The sequence below is a fragment of the Melampsora larici-populina genome (assembly GCF_000204055.1).
Source record: "Melampsora larici-populina 98AG31 unplaced genomic scaffold MELLAscaffold_17, whole genome shotgun sequence".
Classification (NCBI taxonomy): domain Eukaryota; kingdom Fungi; phylum Basidiomycota; class Pucciniomycetes; order Pucciniales; family Melampsoraceae; genus Melampsora; species Melampsora laricis-populina.
The window spans coordinates 893,963-913,838 of record NW_006768781.1 but is presented as its reverse complement, the minus strand read 5'-3'; the positions used below and the strand labels follow the sequence as shown (position 1 = coordinate 913,838).

General features: G+C 42.5%; 6 protein-coding genes across 6 annotated transcripts; 4 read left to right on the top strand and 2 right to left on the bottom strand.

Moving 5' to 3' along the window:
• Nucleotides 1–570: 570 nt before the first annotated feature.
• Nucleotides 571–2,446, bottom strand: MELLADRAFT_71849 (uncharacterized protein; the record flags this gene model as incomplete). The annotated part of the gene is made up of 6 exons (XM_007409732.1): nt 571–896; nt 1,005–1,121; nt 1,181–1,321; nt 1,422–1,649; nt 1,715–1,876; nt 1,974–2,446. 5 exons carry the CDS (start codon nt 1,872–1,874, stop codon nt 709–711), a joined length of 834 nt encoding a protein of 277 aa, XP_007409794.1.
• Nucleotides 2,447–3,715: 1,269 nt separating this feature from the next.
• On the top strand, nt 3,716–5,718 carry MELLADRAFT_106346 (uncharacterized protein; the record flags this gene model as incomplete). Its single annotated transcript, XM_007409832.1, has 6 exons — nt 3,716–3,905; nt 4,146–4,187; nt 4,213–4,303; nt 4,623–4,740; nt 4,830–5,234; nt 5,329–5,718. The coding sequence occupies 6 exons, from the start codon at nt 3,716–3,718 to the stop codon at nt 5,716–5,718; spliced, it is 1,236 nt and encodes a 411-aa protein (XP_007409894.1).
• A 4,311-nt stretch (nt 5,719–10,029) lies between these two features.
• MELLADRAFT_106345 (uncharacterized protein) lies at nt 10,030–11,246 on the top strand (the record flags this gene model as incomplete). Its single annotated transcript, XM_007409833.1, has 4 exons — nt 10,030–10,161; nt 10,236–10,411; nt 10,975–11,122; nt 11,223–11,246. 4 exons carry the CDS (start codon nt 10,030–10,032, stop codon nt 11,244–11,246), a joined length of 480 nt encoding a protein of 159 aa, XP_007409895.1.
• Nucleotides 11,247–12,011: 765 nt separating this feature from the next.
• Nucleotides 12,012–12,300, bottom strand: MELLADRAFT_86249 (uncharacterized protein; the record flags this gene model as incomplete). Its single annotated transcript, XM_007409731.1, has 2 exons — nt 12,012–12,022; nt 12,114–12,300. 2 exons carry the CDS (start codon nt 12,298–12,300, stop codon nt 12,012–12,014), a joined length of 198 nt encoding a protein of 65 aa, XP_007409793.1.
• A 15-nt stretch (nt 12,301–12,315) lies between these two features.
• On the top strand, nt 12,316–13,065 carry MELLADRAFT_56062 (uncharacterized protein; the record flags this gene model as incomplete). The annotated part of the gene is made up of 2 exons (XM_007409834.1): nt 12,316–12,702; nt 12,782–13,065. A coding segment is annotated over one exon (218 nt), but the record flags the coding sequence as incomplete, so codon positions are not given.
• Nucleotides 13,066–17,274: 4,209 nt separating this feature from the next.
• On the top strand, nt 17,275–19,167 carry MELLADRAFT_123932 (uncharacterized protein; the record flags this gene model as incomplete). The annotated part of the gene is made up of 8 exons (XM_007409835.1): nt 17,275–17,499; nt 17,584–18,366; nt 18,443–18,465; nt 18,530–18,596; nt 18,676–18,718; nt 18,789–18,822; nt 18,904–19,026; nt 19,090–19,167. The coding sequence occupies 8 exons, from the start codon at nt 17,433–17,435 to the stop codon at nt 19,165–19,167; spliced, it is 1,218 nt and encodes a 405-aa protein (XP_007409897.1).
• Nucleotides 19,168–19,876: the final 709 nt, after the last annotated feature.

The following is a 19,876-nucleotide window of genomic DNA, read 5'->3' as shown; positions in this document are numbered from 1 at the left end:
CTTAGGCAAGACTGGTTCAGAGGAGAGATACAGGAGTGCAAAAATTCTCCTTCCTGTAGCAAACCAGTCCCAAGGCCACTGCTTATCTCATCTCACAGCTCATAGATCTCTTGCTTCAGAATAATTTGCAAAACTTGATCTGCATTTAGATTGGTCTGGATATCAACATTACCAAGACACGTCAGATGCAAGAACCTAAAAGTCAATAATCATAGCTCCATAATCAAAGTGCTTAACAAAAGGTAAAGCTTTGTGGGTGATTGCCATGAGGGAGCACCTTTGCAGAATCTATTGATGGTTGGCTTGTTTAGGAGCAAGAAGAAGTCTCACCAGCTGATCATTCAGTGGGCACTTTGCCTGTCTGCCATGGATGCGCTGAATCATATGGATCAAGGCACACATGTCCAATTTATGTGTTTTCAATGGCACAACAATCTTTCATATTTCCAGGTGCATTTGCTCACACCAAAAGTCTGTGACATTTTCTGGGGTTTTTGTGTTTCTCTCTCTCGTGTATTATTCATGTTTAATGTGTGGAAGATCAACAGGTCATTGGACCAGCTAGTGTGTAAAACAAACAAGAAACTTTTATTGACTTTTTATTAAATTCAATTCCTTTTTTTCTGGAGACAAGGCAAAATAACTTAATCAACCACTTAAAAACGAGTTTTTTATCCAATGTGTTTTAAATATCCAACACCATATTGTTCAAAGTTCGACAGGCAACTGTCGGGGTGATTTCTCGGTGGGATTTGTTGACTCGGATTTTTCTGTTGTTTCGCTTTCCTGTTCGAGCGAAAGTCTAACTTCGTATTCAGCAGCTCTCCGATGGATGTGGTCACTCCACATAAGACTGGCCCCAAAATAGCCTACAGAGATAGCCGCGGTCATTATTGCTGTGATATTTTCGAGTTCGAGAAAGAATCATGATATGAAAGATGCATAAGAGACGTAGTACAATATTCTGATATGGTCAAGAGCAGCGGGAGAAAATTCCAACGTACCCAAGTTGAAAGCAGGAGGCCAATCAGCGTGTTCACCGGACACCCACCCCCCAAAAAGTAAGCCATTAGCGGTGCCCAAACAGCATAAAGCAACAAGTGGTCTCTTATGGTACGGGACTGAATTCATGAGAGTCAGTGGTCCGATTTTGCAATTCAAATTGAGATAAGACACTTACTGCCGATGGTGCGGCCTCTATATAACTCTGTGTAAGCAACGAAGTTTGGGAGCGAAATGGCTAGTAAGGCGGTACCAATCGCGAGCGGTACAAAAGTTACGCGAATCGATTTGACTTGATCTCCTGTCGAATAGTAGTACTCTGTACTTTTCGTGATCAGATTCCAAAAAAAAACGAAAAAGAATGAAGGAACATCAATACAGAGACTTTATCTTTCGAGAGATATAATTGTGGCACTGACGGCTAATGGCGTCGCCGGCTGTTATAAGAGAGGCTGCTGAGATAGAGGTGGCCTTCATCGTCCAACCAAAAAGTAAAAAGACTCGAGTAATCGAAGCGCCGAAACCTAGGGAAGCAAAGATTACTGATATTGCACCAAGGCCGGCCACAACACCTCCTGAAACAATTTGAGATTGATGGGGCTCGGGTTTGGTGAAAGCAGCCTGGACTGCCAGTCCAGCACCGAATCCTACAAAGAAGTATACAAAATTGGCGATTGCTCTTGGTAGACACGAACAAATCACAAAAGCGTACCAAGAATGATCTTGCCCCCACATGCAAGGACAAAAAATAATAGAGCTACACAGCTCCTTTTATTGACACTCTCTCGATAACTGGTGGCCATTATAATTTGAGCAGGTGTTAACTTGGGACGGGTAGGTGACTCCAGTGGCTCGTGGCGGCTTGTCGGCATTTCTGACGACACCTGAAAAAATGTGGCTGTGTGTCTCAGAGTCTACTGACAACTTTTGAGCGCTAATATAAGGTTTGTATTTTCGGTAGAATGACTCACGTTTCGAGAAATGGAAGCTTCGGAGGGGTTCGATATTGCACGGAAGCTCGAGCGCTTCGGACGAAGGATAACCTCATATTCAGGATGTTCACTGTGAGCGGGGATCAAATACGTTTGTTCTGGTGAGGAGAGTCTTCTTTTATTTATACTTGTAAGTGGGATGGTGATAAAGTCACGATCAGGATGCAGCTGGATTTGGAATTCGTCCGTGCCCTGAGAGATGAGCTCTCCTTCTTGGTTCTGAAGTTGAATTAATGGGGGTTCAGACTTGGAAAAAGCGTTTGCATTTCCTGTCGACTTTGAGAGGGCCATTTGAATGTTATTGGGTCTTGGGTTGTTTACGGTTGGTAAAGAAGGCTAGACTGTGAGTAGTATTATTGAACTGAGGATGTCTTGAAAATGATGATGGTCCGATATGTGTACAGATAGAGGTATTGGAGAGCCAGGTGGAATGCTTATGTTAAGATTGAGAGAATGCTTAATCCGTGAATGTCGAAAGCGTGGCCTGACGTTGCAGATATGTATCACTTGCCAGGCTTTGCAATTTTTGTCAATGTGAAGCTCGAGACGCGGTCGTGGGAGATCCGACAAAGGGCCCAGCAACAATTGCGCTCAGCCTGAGTACTATCCAGGCTGAATGAGATACCTGGTAAGGAAGGTAAATCTTGGACTGGGCAATTCCATCCAAATTGAAGATACATTGATATTATAATTAAACCGTGCTGTTAGTGTAAACGTGCTGTGATACCCAAGGCTGGCAAGCGTTTGTCGGGGTCTGGTCTGAAGCGACACTAGGGCATATAATATATGTAGAACCGCGTCAGATGAGCAATGCAGTCGTGTGTACCTTTAATACGTGTCGACTCGAACGCTTGCTTGAATCTCGATATGACCAATTGCACGTTCATGATCGCTGAATTCATGGTCCTCCGACTCCGAGTGATTCCGTATTTTCCCGCTATCTGTGGATGTCTTTCTGCTCGTATGGGTAAAAGATTGCATGTCAGGATACCGGGTGGACATTAACTTAACACAGTCGCTCGCTCTTAAAAGTGGACAAGTTCGTCGACTCAGTTTTTATTAAGTGCCCTCGGATCATGGAAAACAGTGCCCACTTGAACAAACTGAGTCTCAACGTAGCGTGCTCTACTCTGGTCTGGATAGCATCTCAGAATTATCCGCCTACCCGGCCAAAACCTAGGTCGAGAAGAAACCAAGCTAGCCTCATCACCTGTGAAGAGACCGAAACAGCCTGGTCAACAGATGTCCCGATTCTCAAAGATAGGTTGGTTTGCTCCTACAACGATTATGGGAAAATTGATCTTGATTTACTCTTGCGTGTGGGTAGCGGAGCCCGGATGATCCCTGCGCTGTTCGAAAGAAATTAGATTGACTCCCCCCTGAAACGTGATTGGGAATACGAACATTAGATAGGAAAAGCCATTCAAGAATTCCTCTCGAGATTCACAAACAGACACGAATGGAATGATGGCACTGAGGTACTGACCACAGTGAGATGGGACAGCGCGAGAGGCCTTCAGCAAGAGATCTTACCATACGATTTGAGCCCAAACATAAAACCACCATAGCACGAGGTTTGGCTATACCCATCGACACATAACTACATAATCGCATATTTGACCATTCAGAAGAAAAAAAATTGTCTACTCCGCGTCTCAGCGACTCTTCTTCCTGCCAGGTTTAAGGTGAGTGGCGATGTGTCATTTCCTGGCCAGCGAACGATGCAAATGATAAGTATGAAGTATCATTTGGAACAGACGCGAATCATACCAGCACCACACCAGACACGTAACCCGCTGTACAAGGCTCTGAAGCGCCCAGGCCTCTCGTCATCCAGACTCGGGATTTACCCAACGCCAAATGTTCGGAGCGATCGAGAGAAGGATATGACCTCATATGTCGCTACAGCCGGTGTGTATAAATGGCGAACCGGGGTGTACCCCTGTCTCCTAAGCGCCTGCTAAACCATCCGCCCCGAATTGCTATGCACCATTGTAACCTTGTGCGCGATGCAAGAACGCACTAGAAGTCAACTTGCGACTTCCGGTGGGTGTTGCGAGGCCCAAGGAGCCCTCTCTCAGGTACATAGCTCCTTCCAGCACCGAGATTGCGCTTTTTGATTCAATTCTTTTGTACTTTCTGTTGCCATAGAGCGGCATGCTCGCCACCATTTACAAATTCAAGGACTCGTTGGTAGGTTTTTGGGTTGTGTATTCAGTGAGCCGTTCGGTCTTTGGCTCCAGGATGCATCTGACTGACGACGTGTGCAACAACAATCATGGAGAGGATGACGCTGGATTTCAAATCCAGTGACTTCGAAGTGTAGAGGTTTATGGATAAATAGACCACATTCTCCCTCTGAAGAAAGCTCTTTTCCCCATGCTTTCTGGCCAAGCATCATTATCTCTTTCAATTTTCTTTTTCTTCAACACAACCTATTTTTCAATACTCTATTAACTCTGAACTTCACGGACTGGTTTCCTTTCAATCATTCTTATCACCGCACCTTGACCCATCAACTCCACAAACAAGCTCGTTGTTTTCGGATCAACTTTTCACTTTCATTCAAAGTTTCTTACCTTCGGGGTCTAGATAATCTGTCACAATGAAAACGTCTGGTCTGTTTAGCACGCTCCTAGCCATTGGGGCAGTCCTCAGCGCTGCTGAGGGGCACCGTGGACGCATTGAAGCCCGCGACACCCTCACGGCTCCACTTATGCGTCGTAAAACACATCGTTTTCTTGCGGTCAGTTCACGTGTTTCACACTCTTTTCTCACACCTCATCAAAGCTTTCAAGCCATCATAGTGCGATGCTGATTTTGCCTTCCTTTCAGAAGCGAGATGACCCAACCGATCTGACTCACTCCAATGGTACTACTTCCAATCCGCAGTCAAATGGCACTACTTCCGATCCGCAGTCGAATGGCACTACTTCCGACCCGCAATCAAATCTCACCAATCCTGATCCACAATCGAATCTCACTACTGGTGGTGTACCCCACAATTCCAGCTCGAATGATCATCATCACCATCACCATGATGAAGATCACCATCACCACGATGAAGATCACGATCACCACCATGGTGGTGAGGGCGATGACAAGAGTCTCTTAGAAAAAATTGCCAAGGACCGAAAGGAAGTTCACGATGCTGAGAAGAAACTGAAAAAAGCAAAAGCAAAACTTGACGCGGACAAAAAGAAACTTCATGAATCGCAGGGAGATCACTCACCCCATCTTGTTTGTTTTCACACTTCTTTTCTTCTTTTTCCTAGACATTTGAATGTCACACAGTCGTAGATGGTTAGGCTCAGTATTGCATTTGTTCTGCTAGGGAATCGGTCCCGGCCCAGCTATTGATGGCGGCGTGACTTTACTCGGCACTGTAAATCCAAACAACGGGTCGGACTCGCAAACTCAGTCTCAAACTACACCACCAGTTACACAAAATGATCCACCAATCCCGAAACTCGACGATCCACTCGGTAAGAATAGTTCTGGCACCGGGGGTGGAGAGGGTGGTGCTGGTTCTGGAGGTGGAAATGGTGGTGGTGAGGGTGGTGGTGGTGGTGCAGGAGGAGGAGGAGGAGGTGGTGGTGGTGGTGGTGGCACTGGCGGTCAAGGTGGACAGGGTACCGGCAATTTGACCGACCTTACTGCAACGCCTAACCCCACCGATACCAATACTCCAGCCAGCAGCGGAACTAATAGTGAGACAGTTTGATCTGCGCGTCTTTAGACCTCTTTGTCAGAACAATCATGTGCTTGAAATTGTATTTTCTCTTCTGTGCTACAATGACGTGTATATGTCTATATGTCTTGATACGACCGAGATAGAACTGATAGAAATGGATCGTGTTTTTATTGCTGCGCTCTCAAATGACAAATTTGAGAATGTTCCGTACATGAATGAAGTGAGAGAAAATCAACTTTAACAAGTAGAGTCAATATGCCTGGAAATCAGTGAAATGAGGGAGATCGGAGTTCGTCTCGCCCTATCACGTTCTAGTCGAGAGAGGGACCTTGTGGCTTATTCACACAAGTTGTTGTATGAGCCCGCGTCTTTGGGTCTCTGACTTGTGAATATGGTATCTTTCTTGTGCACCTCTTTTTCGCACAAAGACCTCCCTTGTGACTCAAGAAATGAATTGAAACTGGACTCATCGAATCAAAAAACTACAAAGGAAATGCTGATTGGAATTGATTGCACAATCACTCTCTGAGCAAATAGTGAGGAAAGGACCAGTATCCCTTGGAAGATCGGCCATCTGGTCGAAGCAATTGTATCGACTTTTTCTTTGCTTTTTTTGAAGTCCATGTCAGACAAGTCCCGCGCGCTCGAAGGCCCGCGACCAGCGCGGTACTTTAATTAAACTTTAGTGTGACCCGGGCTGCCCCGGGCTTAAACCAGGCCTAGTAAACCTAGTTGTTTGTCTCACAAGTTGCCCTCTTGGCCTACTACACTTCATCCACCACCAGCCGGAGCCTCAGCACACTCTGCCCCACCATGATGGCGCTACGTCCAGGAGACCCCTCAGACAACTCGCCCCCTCGGCGACTCGTACCTGTTAGACTTATTGTAAGTCAACTTTCATTCGCTTTCGCGCTTTGCATGATGATTGTGTCAATTTTCTATCGCTATTGGAGCTGTCATGAATCGGGCACTTGTGTCCGGCATGTTGATATTTTGACTATGCTCTGACCCGTCTACCCTCTACTTCATTCTCATTCTCGATTCTATACCAAGCGTTAACCTCGAACCTTGCTGATGATGGTGGTGCTTTTCTTTTGTCCTCCCAATTTCGGCTCATAGCGGACTTCCTTTGGCCCAGTCCTAACAAACCCTGGAGGGAGCCCCACCTAATCCAAACCGAGGCGTGTGGCCACATGCTTCCCATCTGTTGTTATCTGTGTCCCTCTGTACCCATGATGTAATCTATCTTATTGTAGTACTTATAGCTCAATAGATTCCCCTGATTGGTGAGCATACTCCGTGCGGGCAAATGTCGACTTTCTCTTAGCTTATGGTAAAGATTTTGAATAATGTTTTATGGCGCTCGAGTATCAACTTGGGAAAAGCACGTTTGGGTTGTTTCGGGCCTGAGGCTACGGATAACCACTTGCTCTTGGAGGGATCCGGTCGCGGTGATAAACCATTTTGTTAGAGCATCCGCAATTGTTTTTGTTAAATTTGGATTATTCACACCGCAGGAGTGAAATGGTTCAAAACCTGTTTGAGGAAAGTTGTGGTGTCCAGGTCCGCAACTTCCTTCAATTGCAAATCTCGTGCACAATGTGTTCACATTAGGTTCATGTGTTACCCTCGAGCTGTACCATGGACATGATACCACAGAGCAACAGCTCACCAGAAATTCCTCTGATGCAACCATTTGGCCAGCTCTGCCAGTGAGCCTGGAGTCAAAGATATAAATGAGTTTGATGATAGCTGATACTGTGAAAGAGACTATTGGGTATATATATATGTTTTGTACAGCTGTTCCAACAAAGATTGTTTTTTTTGAAAATCTTGCCAATGTGCAAAACCCGGGTTTTGTCCTGTTTTGTCCCTCACTTGATTTTGTCTCTCTGCTAATTGGAAGAATACAGGAAATAATAAACCTGTAATCAAGTTTTGTCTTTGGTTTCAGCCGTTGCGGAGACAACTTTCTCCAGCAAAAAGTTGTCAACCTTTCTTGAAACGGCTGTACATGTAGCAAATAGACGGGGCATCTCAAGGGTAACCTGTGAACCCATTGTGAACATATTGTGAACCAAATACACAATTGAAGGAAGTTGCTGACTTGGACACCACAACTTCCCTAACTTAACCAAGTCCCTCTCGGACAAACGAGTAGTTGAGAGAGGGACTTAGACCTTATACCACCTCTTTGGCGTATGAGCCAGAAAAGTTTGGCTGGGGACTTTTGCAACACTCCATATCTTTGTATCCTGAAAACAAATATCCTTGGGGAAAAAAGGGCTGCGTGCCCACTTAATCTACACACATATGTGTAGCCTGCTTTGAATTTGATTCAAAACTTGCAGAGCAATGCAATTGTGAAGTTTGCAAAAAATACCAAAATCAGGCCAAAAGCTGACAACCTGTCAAAATCTCACACCAAAGACACTGAAATGTTACACAAAACTCAATTCTTCAAGTCTAATTTGAAGGGCTTTCCTGGCGGCAAGGGAGGGATTTGATTTGAAAAGACATGTGTGTGTAGGATGATCAGGCGCAGCGGATTTTTCTTTGGTCCAGAAGATATTTGGCTACAAAGATATGGAGGATTGAAGATGTGCCCAGCCAAACTTTTCTAGCTCATACGCCACAGAGGTGGTATATGGTCTAAGTCCCTCTCTCAACTACTTGTCTGTCTGAGAGGGACTTAGTTAAGTTAGGCAACTTCCCTCAATTGGGTTTTGAACTAATTCTTTCCCGCGGTGTCAGGTTTAAATTACAAATCTTTGGTCGGGGCTAACTTAACTAAGTCCCCTCCTAGTGTCTGGGGGAAAAACACAACAAACCCTAGAGCTTGGCTCCACAGTGGCTTGTCTCTAATCTTGAGTTAAATTTTATTTAATTTGGTTGCGTCTTGCATCTGCAATACAACTCAACAAAAATTTTGATTTTGTTGCAACATGGACGCCAGAGCCATGGTAGAACAGCACTTGAGGCAACTTGAAGAGGACAATGACGACAAGTATGATCAAATGATCTTGCAATTCTATTCAAGCACAACACATGCACAACAATCAAATGGGACCAAATAGTAGCGGATCAATGTCTACACAATGATTACTTCAAAGACTCACCATTATATCCGCGGGCTTACTTTGAGAGAAGGTTTCAAATGAGTCCTGAACTATTTTCAAAGATTGCTGAAGACAGCAGCAACATAATATTTATTGGGTACAACACTGGGCATGTTTTTGTATACAAAATATTTCTAAATTCATTCAAGATCATGATTATTCATTTTAGTTTCATCTTACATAGGATTGCTGCAAGGAACTAGGTGTCTCAACCACTCAGAAGCTGGCAGCTGCAATCCGACAGCTAGCCTATGGTGTATCTCCAGATGTGGTTGATGAATTTATAAAGATTGGTAAAATTACTGCAATTGCATCTATGAAGCACTTTGTGTGTGATGTAATAGACATATGCATAAAAGAATATCTATGGCCCCCAAATCCTGATGAACTTGCGATAATATTGCAGGAGAATGAGTTGAGAGGGTTCCCTGTATGTAAAGGAAGTATTCACAGGGGCAAAAATTGATGCTCACAACTATGTGAGCGTTGAAATTTTCCTGTTTTGTTCCCATTTGTTTCCCATTTGTTTCCCTTTTCTTTCTGCTTGTCAGCTCATTATGTGATCAACAGAAACTGAGGAGATGAGTCAGGCCTCCCTCAGGCAACATTCCTTAGCAAAGAAGCCTGAGGGAGGGCTGGCCCATCTTCTCACTTCATCTAAGCCCCTCAGCTCATCCTCAGCGGCATCCCTTGACACCTGCTGATACGGGGGACACCTGTGGCTGGCTGGGGTTTTGTCAAGCTATCCCTGTGTTGGGTTTTACAACACCAACCCAAACTGTTTCGGGAACAAGGGCAACTGGGACCTCCCGGACAGTGCTGACTGTCAGCTGACAGTAATCACTTTCACGTCCCTTTTGCAGACCTTACAAACCCGTGATATCCTCTCAAGTTTCACGCACTCCTTTCTCATACTTTCAAACAAACCTGCTCAATACTAAAAGTCTAGCCGGGATCATCCTTACAAGACAATCCATAGGACTCAAGTCGCATTCAAAATCCGTGCTCTCACTGAAGAAAACTTTGCTTATGCTCAACAGGAAATCCAAGCTGTTAAGTTTCAAGTATTACTTTGAATCCTTTTAGATCTCTTTTACTTACTATTCCTCTTTTTTTCCAAATACATAGGTTGTCCGTCAAAATCCAGGTGATACAGACTTGTTGTCCGTTCAACATCTTATTCACGCTTCAATCTCAGCTTTAAGAATTCAATCTTCAAACAATGTCTTCATTATCGCCATTCAAACCATTACTCTTGCTACTGCCTCTACCGGGACTTCTCTCTCTTACCCCACCTCCACCTCCACCTCCACCTCCTGTTCCACCCGGTTTACCTCCTCCACCAGCCTCAAGGGTAGATGAACCAGAATTCAATTATCTTCATTCAATTCACATACAGAAGCAGAAGTAGATGTGTTTTATAAAAAGATGTATGGTCTTGAATTATCAGTAGATCAAATTATAGGCATCTTAAGAGCTATGAAAGATAGTACAGAAGTTCATTCTCATAATGGGCAGTCTAATGATGAGACTCAAATGACGTGGTGGAGAGGAATCATCTTCAATTTAATTGAAAGAGCCATTCAAGATGTAAGTGTCTCAAGGTTCATTCTTGAATGTTTTCTTTGACACTAATTTTGGGAATCCATTGTTGAATTGAATTGAATAATGATGGTTGGAGGTTAAGCTGGTTCATTAGCTTTAGTGACTACAAAAGAACCTTGAAGGAAACTTCCTCTACGCATCAAAACTTTCCTGGCCAAACGTCTTCCTATTGAAGAAAACCAATTGGTTGAACGCTAATCGTTCAAGTGACTCAAAACCTCATTCTTACTAATACACCGCATTTACTTTGGTCAGACATAAGGACTACCAAGAGTTTTGAGGAAACCGATTCATATACCTCCAATGGATTTTTTCGATTTACTCACCTTTGGTGAATTAGAAAAGTCATGAATTCAAAATCCAAGTTATTACTTTGAACTGGTGTATTGATCACTTATCAACAACATCACCTAATCAACTTACTACCACCAAGTCTTTAACAACACTTCCCATCCCATGCACCGTAGGTCTTAATGGTTTGAAATTCAAATCAAATCATACAATCCTTCATCTCATAGTACTAGTATCATATTACTTGCTTATTGTTTTGATCATTGTCTAGAATACCTACATTTGATGTGGCTCATTCATCTGGTTACTCTTCTGCAATTTTTGATTTATCTGATAACCTTTCAGATGAAGATCATCGACAATTAGACTTGGAAGAAGTCGGAAAGATTATGCATGAACATCGTTGTAATTTTGATCAAGTAAGATAAATTTAAATTGACTCATAAGAGTGTTTTTAATGATGGTTTTGTTTTGTTTTATCAAATTAATGAATTGATGAATCAATGAATGATATGATAGGCAAGATTAATAAGACATAATTGATATTTGGCAAGAAATGTGGTAGATCCATCAACTGGTTTACCAACTGATCAAAAAACAATCACTTCATTAGCTTATTTAATTGGTTCTTTTTGGAATGGGATTCTACGATAAAAAAATCATTGAAGTTAGAAAGCTTTCAATGCATGGTTTGGTATGTGAAATACGTATAAATCAAGAAATTCAAACAATAGTTTAGCATGCTTCAGAGTAAAAGTAATTGGGCAGTGTCAATTTGATGATTCCATGTAGAATTTGATTGTGTAAAACTGGATCGGATCTTGTTTATTCTATGATGCACGCATCTTCAAAGATATCAAAAGAGAATGCAATTTCACTGCACATAATGATGTAATACATTGATGTCTTGAAGGAGTCCACAGATCTTGCACAATCAATAGCACTTGTACGAGTCTATGTGAAAAAACAAAGAAATCATAGACCCTAGAAGTGAAAGATAGAGAGGATAAAAGTTCAAGAATAGTGTGGAATGATCATATTACGGGTGAGTTGTGAGGTTGAGTGGAACACAATGAGTCATCCGACAGATTTTAAACCATCAAGAGAGTAGCAATGAAAAGGATTGAAACCATTCCAAGAAATGACTTCTGTCAATTAAACATGATTTTCCATTCAAGACCAAGCTCATTTAGCCGGCATTGATTTCTTCTCTTTACCAGCGACTTTCTTTCTTTTATGTTCAACAGCTTTTTGTAACTTTTGTTTATCTTGAGATAAGTGATAAAATTGATCAGCCAAGATAACTTCCTATTGTTCCTCTACCAAAAACACCCCACCAAAAAAGAAAACCAAGAGTTTAGTAAAAAGCTCAAAAAATTAAAACAAGTACCTATAAAGTGAAAAATTTACTCTTCTGTAAATAAAGTGGATTCCTTCCTTCTTTTTGTTTAAGTTTTACTTCTGACTGCCATTTCTTTAATGCTTCTCTCTCTCTTTTGATTTTATCTTTTCGAAGCCCAAGATTCTGAGCTCTTCTCAAAGATTTTTCCATTTGTTGTAATCCGATTTCAGAGATTGAACCAGATCTAGATTTCATTTTTTGATAGGTTTTTCAAGGTTTCTAATTCCAATTTTCTTTCAGTTTTTAAAAATCCATATGATCTTAAATGTAATGTTGGATCGATTGATCCTGATAATCTTGGATCTAGTATTTCTACTTTTGGGATCGTGACTACGGTTGTTTTTCTAGTGACTGATCTTTTACTTGACATTACCATGGGTGCATGTTTATTGGTTTGTTGTTGTACTCTAGGATATGATGATGATGGGTTCGATTCAGGTTCAAGTTCAAGTTCGGGCTCGGATTCAGATTCAGATTCACTAGATTGTTCAACGTTTTTTGTTGGTTTTGGATATGGCTTTGTTGGTTTTGGTTCAGGTTTTCTTGAATTTTTTGCTTGTTTTTGGGATTTGAGAGGAGCACCAATCGATAAATGAGCTAAAGAGATTTTTGGGAATTGGAAATTTTGATTTCAGTGGAAGGTTCATGAAGAACGAGAGACAAGTGAAGAACATACCTAGATGACCTGATTGCTTTAAATGAACAAGTCAAACAAAAATAGCCATACATTATTTCAATTGATAATGATCATGAGAAGTAGAATGTTTTTTTGAAGATAAACAAAGTGAAGTTGAATAAAATGAAAATGAATCAGATTGAGAATGAAGTTGACGATTGGAATGATAACAATTAAATGAAATGAATCAATTGAAGAACAATCACTATGATGAATTGTAATTGAGGGTGATGGATATTTGTGTGGTAAGTATTTTGATTGATGATTTGTTGATAATGATTTAGATTGGAAATAATAATGATGTTGTTGTTGATGTTGAACTGAGATTGCTTCTTCTTATTCTTTCAATTTTTGACAATCTCTTCTTGTGTTATCTTCTGTAGGGTCTGTAACCGCTAATTCATCAACCACAGCAATTCAGTTGGTCGTAATCCTAATAAGTTGTGTCGTAATTGCGGTTTTTGTCTGCTGATATTGATGCTATTGGCAAACTGCTCACAGATGGGTTGGCCAATTGTGCTTGGAGTACATATCAAACTCAACCCGTCAAGAAACCGGTCTCTGCTCAGAAACCTGCGGAATTTGAGCCAGGTTCTGGCCGTGATTCTTGGGTACCCTGCAAACCAAATTTCAACAAAAGCGGGGTAAATTTGTGGTGGTGCTGACACGTATTGGGGAGGGTGGTGAAAACAAGATGAGTTTGTTTCCATCTTGTAGAGGTTCTGAGCTGTTCTAAGTATGCCTCATGAATGGATCCTGAATACTCATCTCAGAGACTGGGCCCAAAGAATGCTCATCCAAGATGAAGATGAGCATTCTCCAGCAACGCCAAGCCAAATCTGAGCAAAACAGCCTGATTGCATGAACACTACCAAAATTGTGAATTGAATGAATCTGGAAAAAAATGAATCTTTTTTGGAGACTTCAGGAAAGTCTACAACGCTCACATGTATGTGAGCATCAATTTTGGCCCCTGTGATTGATGGTATGCACTGGCTTTGGAAAAATTGTGCTCAGGGGAGGGCTGGTGAGTTTGAGGGTAAAGAAAGGGACACATTGGTTGTACTGGAGGCAGTTGCTTCCAAGAGCCTACATATATGGCACACTTTTTTGGGACACCGGGTGCTCTCAATAACATCAATGTCTTACAAAATAGTCCACTTTTTGATTATTTTATGAATGGTAACACACTTCAGATTAATTGATACCTCTGATACTTTGTTATCTGACACTTTCTTCTTTGAATCTTATAGGCTCTGAAGATCAAATCCATTTTAAGGTGAACAGAAATGATGCCAATGGTATCTACCCCTCCTGGCCCGTCCTGATTGGATCTATATATCTCCCTTGTGACAAATCCAGGAGCTACTTTTCAAAGTGTCAGGAATCAGTTTGAAAGGATATAGAACGTAATTTTGGGGCTTCTACAAGCACGCTGGCACATACTTCAACATCCATGCCGTCTTTGGAAATTGATGGATATGAAAAATGTGATTTTGTGTTGTATCATTTTACACAATATGGTTGTTGAAGAACATGGTGAGAAAGATCAAATCATCATTGATTATCGTTCCAAACATGATGTTGAAACTCATCAAAACCGGCTTGATCCTTGAATTTCTTACACTCTTGGTCAATATTACAAAACAATGGCTGAGCTACAAAGCCGTGATCAACCCTTACAATTAATGGAAGATCTTGAGATCTCAATGTAGATGAAAAGAGGAACAGGTGCAAATTAGGTGATCTCCAACAAAAAGAGCTTCAGAACTCATATTTCATTTCATATTGAACATCCTTATATTGTATATAAGCCATTATGATCAATACAATGAAATTGACATTGATTATATACTGCATAAGCTACTGAAATCAACTATATCCAACAGTCTTATGCTAAGGCTATTGAAATCAATATGATGAAACTGATATAGATTCTATGACGAATAAGCAAATGAAATCAACTATATCCAACAGTCTTATGCTAAGGCTATTGAAATCAATATGATGAAACTGATATAGATTCTATGACGAATAAGCAAATGAAACCAACCAAAGCAGCATGTCTAATTACCATCCAGAGCTCCTTAACCATCCCTATACTTCTTCAATAACTTGGCCTTCATGAGTTTCAAAACTTCCTTTGATTCTTCATCCAGACACACATCAACTGAAGTGGTCAATCTCTTCATGTCATCATGGTAGATCTTGCTTGCCTTAGTCTCTTCTTCAAGTTTGAGAGCATGACCAGCAAGCAGATAGCTTTTGACAATAGCCTTGCGTCCCTGAATGTTGGTCACATGTTTGAGATCTCTGGTAGGTTCAATTTTGATTTCAAACTTGTCTTGTTGATGTTTTGCTCTTTTTTGGCCAGTGGCAGGAGGAAACTCAATAGTTTCAGTTGATTCAGGAGGTGGTGTTGATTGCAGACTAAGAGGTGAGCTGATACCTGAAGTGGACACGCTAGGAGTAGCCGTGATTTGTTTGACCGGATTTGCGAGCATAACCAAAGACTTGCCAGGCAACCTTGTTATGGAAGGGATGTTCAACTTGACTGAAATACTTCCTCTTGGTGATGTTCATGTAGTCAGCCGGTGTGGTTCCGCTTGGTTGGTTGCATTCAAGAGCCCCATAGATGTCGGAAAATTTCAAAGTTGCCGTATTGATAGGTTTCCAACTGTTGAATGAGGTTGTCTCAGCTGGAATGGAAAATGACATGTTTGAAAGAAAACCTACTGGTTTTGTTTTTGATTGGATGATTGAGTTGAAAACTTGCACACATTGTTGTAGTGCTTGGCCACCTTATGATAAAACTCTGCTCCAGTTTGATTATTTGCAAACATAGCATTCTTGCTGATGGCAATCCATGAGATCACTAGTTGTTCTTCCTCAGCCAGAGTCCAGTTTTGGCTGCGACCTCTTTTGGTAGTTGGAGCTGGTGTTTGAATGGCTTCATTGTTTGGAAGTGTTTGATTAGTCTGATGAGCTTGGGTTCTTTGATCCATGTGGAAGAGCTGCTTGGAAGAGTAGAATGACTGTGAGTGAAGTGGTGATGGATGTGGTTGTGATATGATGTGCGTGGGTGGGTGCAGTGTTGTGGATATTGTGAAGGCAAGGGCACAAGGTGAGTTGTAGAAAATATTTAGGCTGGTTTAAATTTGACCCAGTCTAAAGATTTTGTAAAGATTGTTACACTAATCCTGGGTACATATTTTACCGTTTCATTCTCTAGGTATTGAGTTAAATATTTAACTAATCCAACCACTTAATCCGACAATTGCAGATGCTCTTAAGGAGGGCTGGCTTGGCTCACTCAGGGCAGGGCCAGAAGTTGAGCCCTGAGGCTTGGTAGGGGCAATGGGTGATGATCAGCTGGCAGGTAAGTTGTATGTCAGCTGGTTTTCTTTCAAACATTGTTTATTAATAGGCTTAGTGACAAGAAAATCAACACCAACCTGGTCGGGTCGTGCGCCCGAGACGCCCGCAGGGCCTTTTGGAGCATTGCCAGGCTAGGTCTCGTGGCCCTGGGCCCGGTCATGTGGACCATTGAGATGTCGTCGGGCAGACCGGGTCGGTCAGGGTCGGACCCGGGTCACAGCCCTACTCTTAAGCGTACAATTTTTGCAGGAGAGTGGCATTTGACAAATCCAGTGATGGTCTTTTGGGCTGTGAATCGATCGACTGATCACTGTTGTGCCAGCTTTACCACTCCCTCTTAGAGCTCGCCGAGAGGGACTAGTTGATCAGGTAGCGAGGACCATAGGCGATTGTCTCCTGTTTGGGAAAGGACCCGTCAGAACGCACAGCAACACAACAAGCGATGTCATCGTCAGACCCAAAACACGTCTGGGTACGTGGAGATGACAAAATTGTATGTTTGCAAGTAGTGGGATTTTGAGAACGCATGTTTGGTTGGTAAGGGAAGACGTCAAATTACCTACCGGAAGTAGCTTTATACAACGCTCGGCGCTTCACAGCTCAAGGCCCTGGAGGCTAGATGCTGAAGGTGGGTGAAGAATCGTATCCCCTATCATCCCAATTTGCTCCACTTGGCGGCGATTAGACATGTCGACTAAGACTTCACTGAACAAGCCAGAGAAGTGAACACCCAAAAACACGATAGAACTTGGCCAGCCTTGGCCCCTTGAAAAACGGATCACCCAGCCCTTCCAGGCCCTCAAAGTTGAAACACACTCGCCGCCCGATGAGCTCTATTGAGACGGTAAGGGGTAAAGTTTCAGGTTATCACGAGAATTAAGAAAATCATGGTATGTATGTAGTCTCATAGAGATCCGCACATTTGGACGCGTCTCAAGTTGTGTCTTGAAAGTTGAGGGTCTGTCAGAGATAGCGTATCCCGATGATGACTGCGACTCGCATTCCCTTCTTATAGTCGACCCTTTCAGTGGCGAAGCATTTGCCTCCCCCCCATATTCAACCCCTGGCACCACATATCTAAATCTCGAAAGCCGTCCGTATATTTTGCGATATATCTTACCCTACCATCATTTTTTAGCATTTGAAAGCTAGACCACAGTCATTTCATTATAATTTCCTTCTATTCTATATCATAATTTGCAATCAGCATCAGCGTCCATCAGCTCAAACACCATCATTTCAACCGAGCTTTTTCAGGAATCAACAAGTCAAGATGTGTTCTTCCCTTCCCATTATCCTATCAATGCTCCTCATAGGTGCCATCAACCCCACAACGGCAGGTGAGTGACAATTCATTCCTGACCATCGCATTCCATGATTATTCTACTCACCACCATGATCACCACCCTTTTGCATTTGTCCAGATGTTTCCAATCAGCCCAATCCTCAAACTTTACAAGGTCCGCCTGGCACGAAGCTCGTACAAACATTTGTGATGAAGGGAGCCACCGTCTCGTTTTACCAAAAGACAACTGTGGTTACCACCCAATCAACTACCACACGCGCACGAGAACGGCGACAGGTTTCAAATGATCAAGACCCTTCTCTTGTTGACAATATTCCCAGCCTCAATAATGCCTCGAGTATGAACAATAATGCCTCTACGTGTGCGAATAGCACTGGCATTAATAATGCAACCAGCTTTGATAATAGCACATCATCTGGAAACACTACTAGCTTTGACAACACAACCATCTCTGACAATGCAACCATCTCTGACAATGCAACCATCTCTGACAATGCAACTATCTCTGACAACACTACCAGCTTTGACAACACTACCAGCTTTGACAACACTACTAGCTTTGACAACACTACTAGCTTTGACAACAATACCAGTTTTGACAACCCAACCAGTTTTGACAACCCAACAATCTCTGACAATGCAACCATCTCTGACAACACTACCAGCTTTGACAACACTACTAGCTTTGACAACACTACTAGCTTTGACAACACTACTAGCTTTGACAACACTACTAGCTTTGACAACACTACTAGCTTTGACAACACTACTAGCTTTAACAACACCACTAGCTTTGACAATAGCACAGGCTCGAATGGCACCAACCTTTCCCAGCCAACATCCAATCTCACCACCGTTGATCTAACACCTGCGGAGCCTACCTCATGGGACTGCTACGCTGGTAAGAGCATTTGAGCTACAAAACTTTGACCATTTTTAAAACTGACAACATAATTACTTGATTATTCAAAATGCAGGGAGCTTTCAACAGCCTTTGTCTGTAAGTGTAACCCTAATCGATACTATCGCTCTTTGATCACGATTACTGACTTGCCCACACGTAGGCCGATTGTGATGTAGTAATCGCTGCTCAGCTGTACAATTCTACTGGAAGCTTGACTGCCGCTCCCGGTACGTACGGACATTTGCTACGTCTTGGGTATCAATTCTTGACTTCCTTCCCACACCCTTGCATATCTTCGGATAACAGGTACCTACGTTTATGTCACTTACGGGACCTGTGTGACCGTATTGTGAGTGTAAAGTCTGTTCACGTTTATGCTCCGTGACTTGTACTGACATGATTCTCGCGACCTTTCCAAGTCAAAACCCCGAGCTCTCCGAGTATAGCCTTCAAGTTGAGCCCCTGTAGCAGTTCGTCATGTTGAGAAATGAACTTGAGACTGATATTCCTCAAAAATGCTTTTTTCCCATCAAGTACAACTGGGCTGAACTCGGAAGCATGGCTCAAAAGATCAAGACGAGCTGTTTGGCTCCCGAGATGAACAACATTGGTGGCGCGGCCATTTTTGACTCCTACTTGGACTTTTCCTTCAACGATGTAAGTCTCCCATAAATCAGTTAATCTGCTTCATCGGGCTAACTTAATGCAAAAAAAATCTAGGTGATGGTATCGCTTCAAAGATACGCCGACCCTTCGACAGCCACACCACCTTCAAACATGACTAACAATCAAATTTGATTCAACCGGACATTTGTTTGATTTTGTACAAAACCTCATGATCTGTTTCTCACTGACCCGTCCCCAGGCTTGACTCCCCTGTGAGCTAGATGTAAATATGAGGAAACTATACTGTCTTTTTTGTTTTGGTATCTTTGAATGATTATGTAGTCCAATACGCTCTCTTTCTTCACTTAAAAATCTCAATCTTAAGTACGATTGAAAAGCCCCACGTGACATTCATTTCAAAACCAGCCTTTGAATGATCACAATGCAGTCATTCGAATTTGCGTATACACACACTTCACGATCCCCAAATTCCTTGAACCTGGCGTGACCCGGCGTGACATCAAGCCATGAGGTCAGCCAAAATTCTCCCGGCATTACGCCGTTCAAAATAATCATCCTTGTTTGTTGATCACAAGTAGCACCGTGTGCATTGTCGTCCGAAAGATCCGCAATGTATAGTGCCTTGCACTCTTGGACACTCAATTTTCTTTATCAATACGGTAAGGTGAGTCTTTCAGTCTTACTGGGAGCTGACTAGGGAGTGGCACATACAAGCAATATCTGTGATTGCATACAGAACTCAATCCAAGGCTGTGACGGCGTGGCGAGACCTTTCGCTGGTCTCAGAGGAGGGCTCGATTCAACAAATCGGACACCGGATTCCACTGATATATGCGATATCTCATCTCTCGCCAGCTCGCTCATTCTTCGAATGCACCGG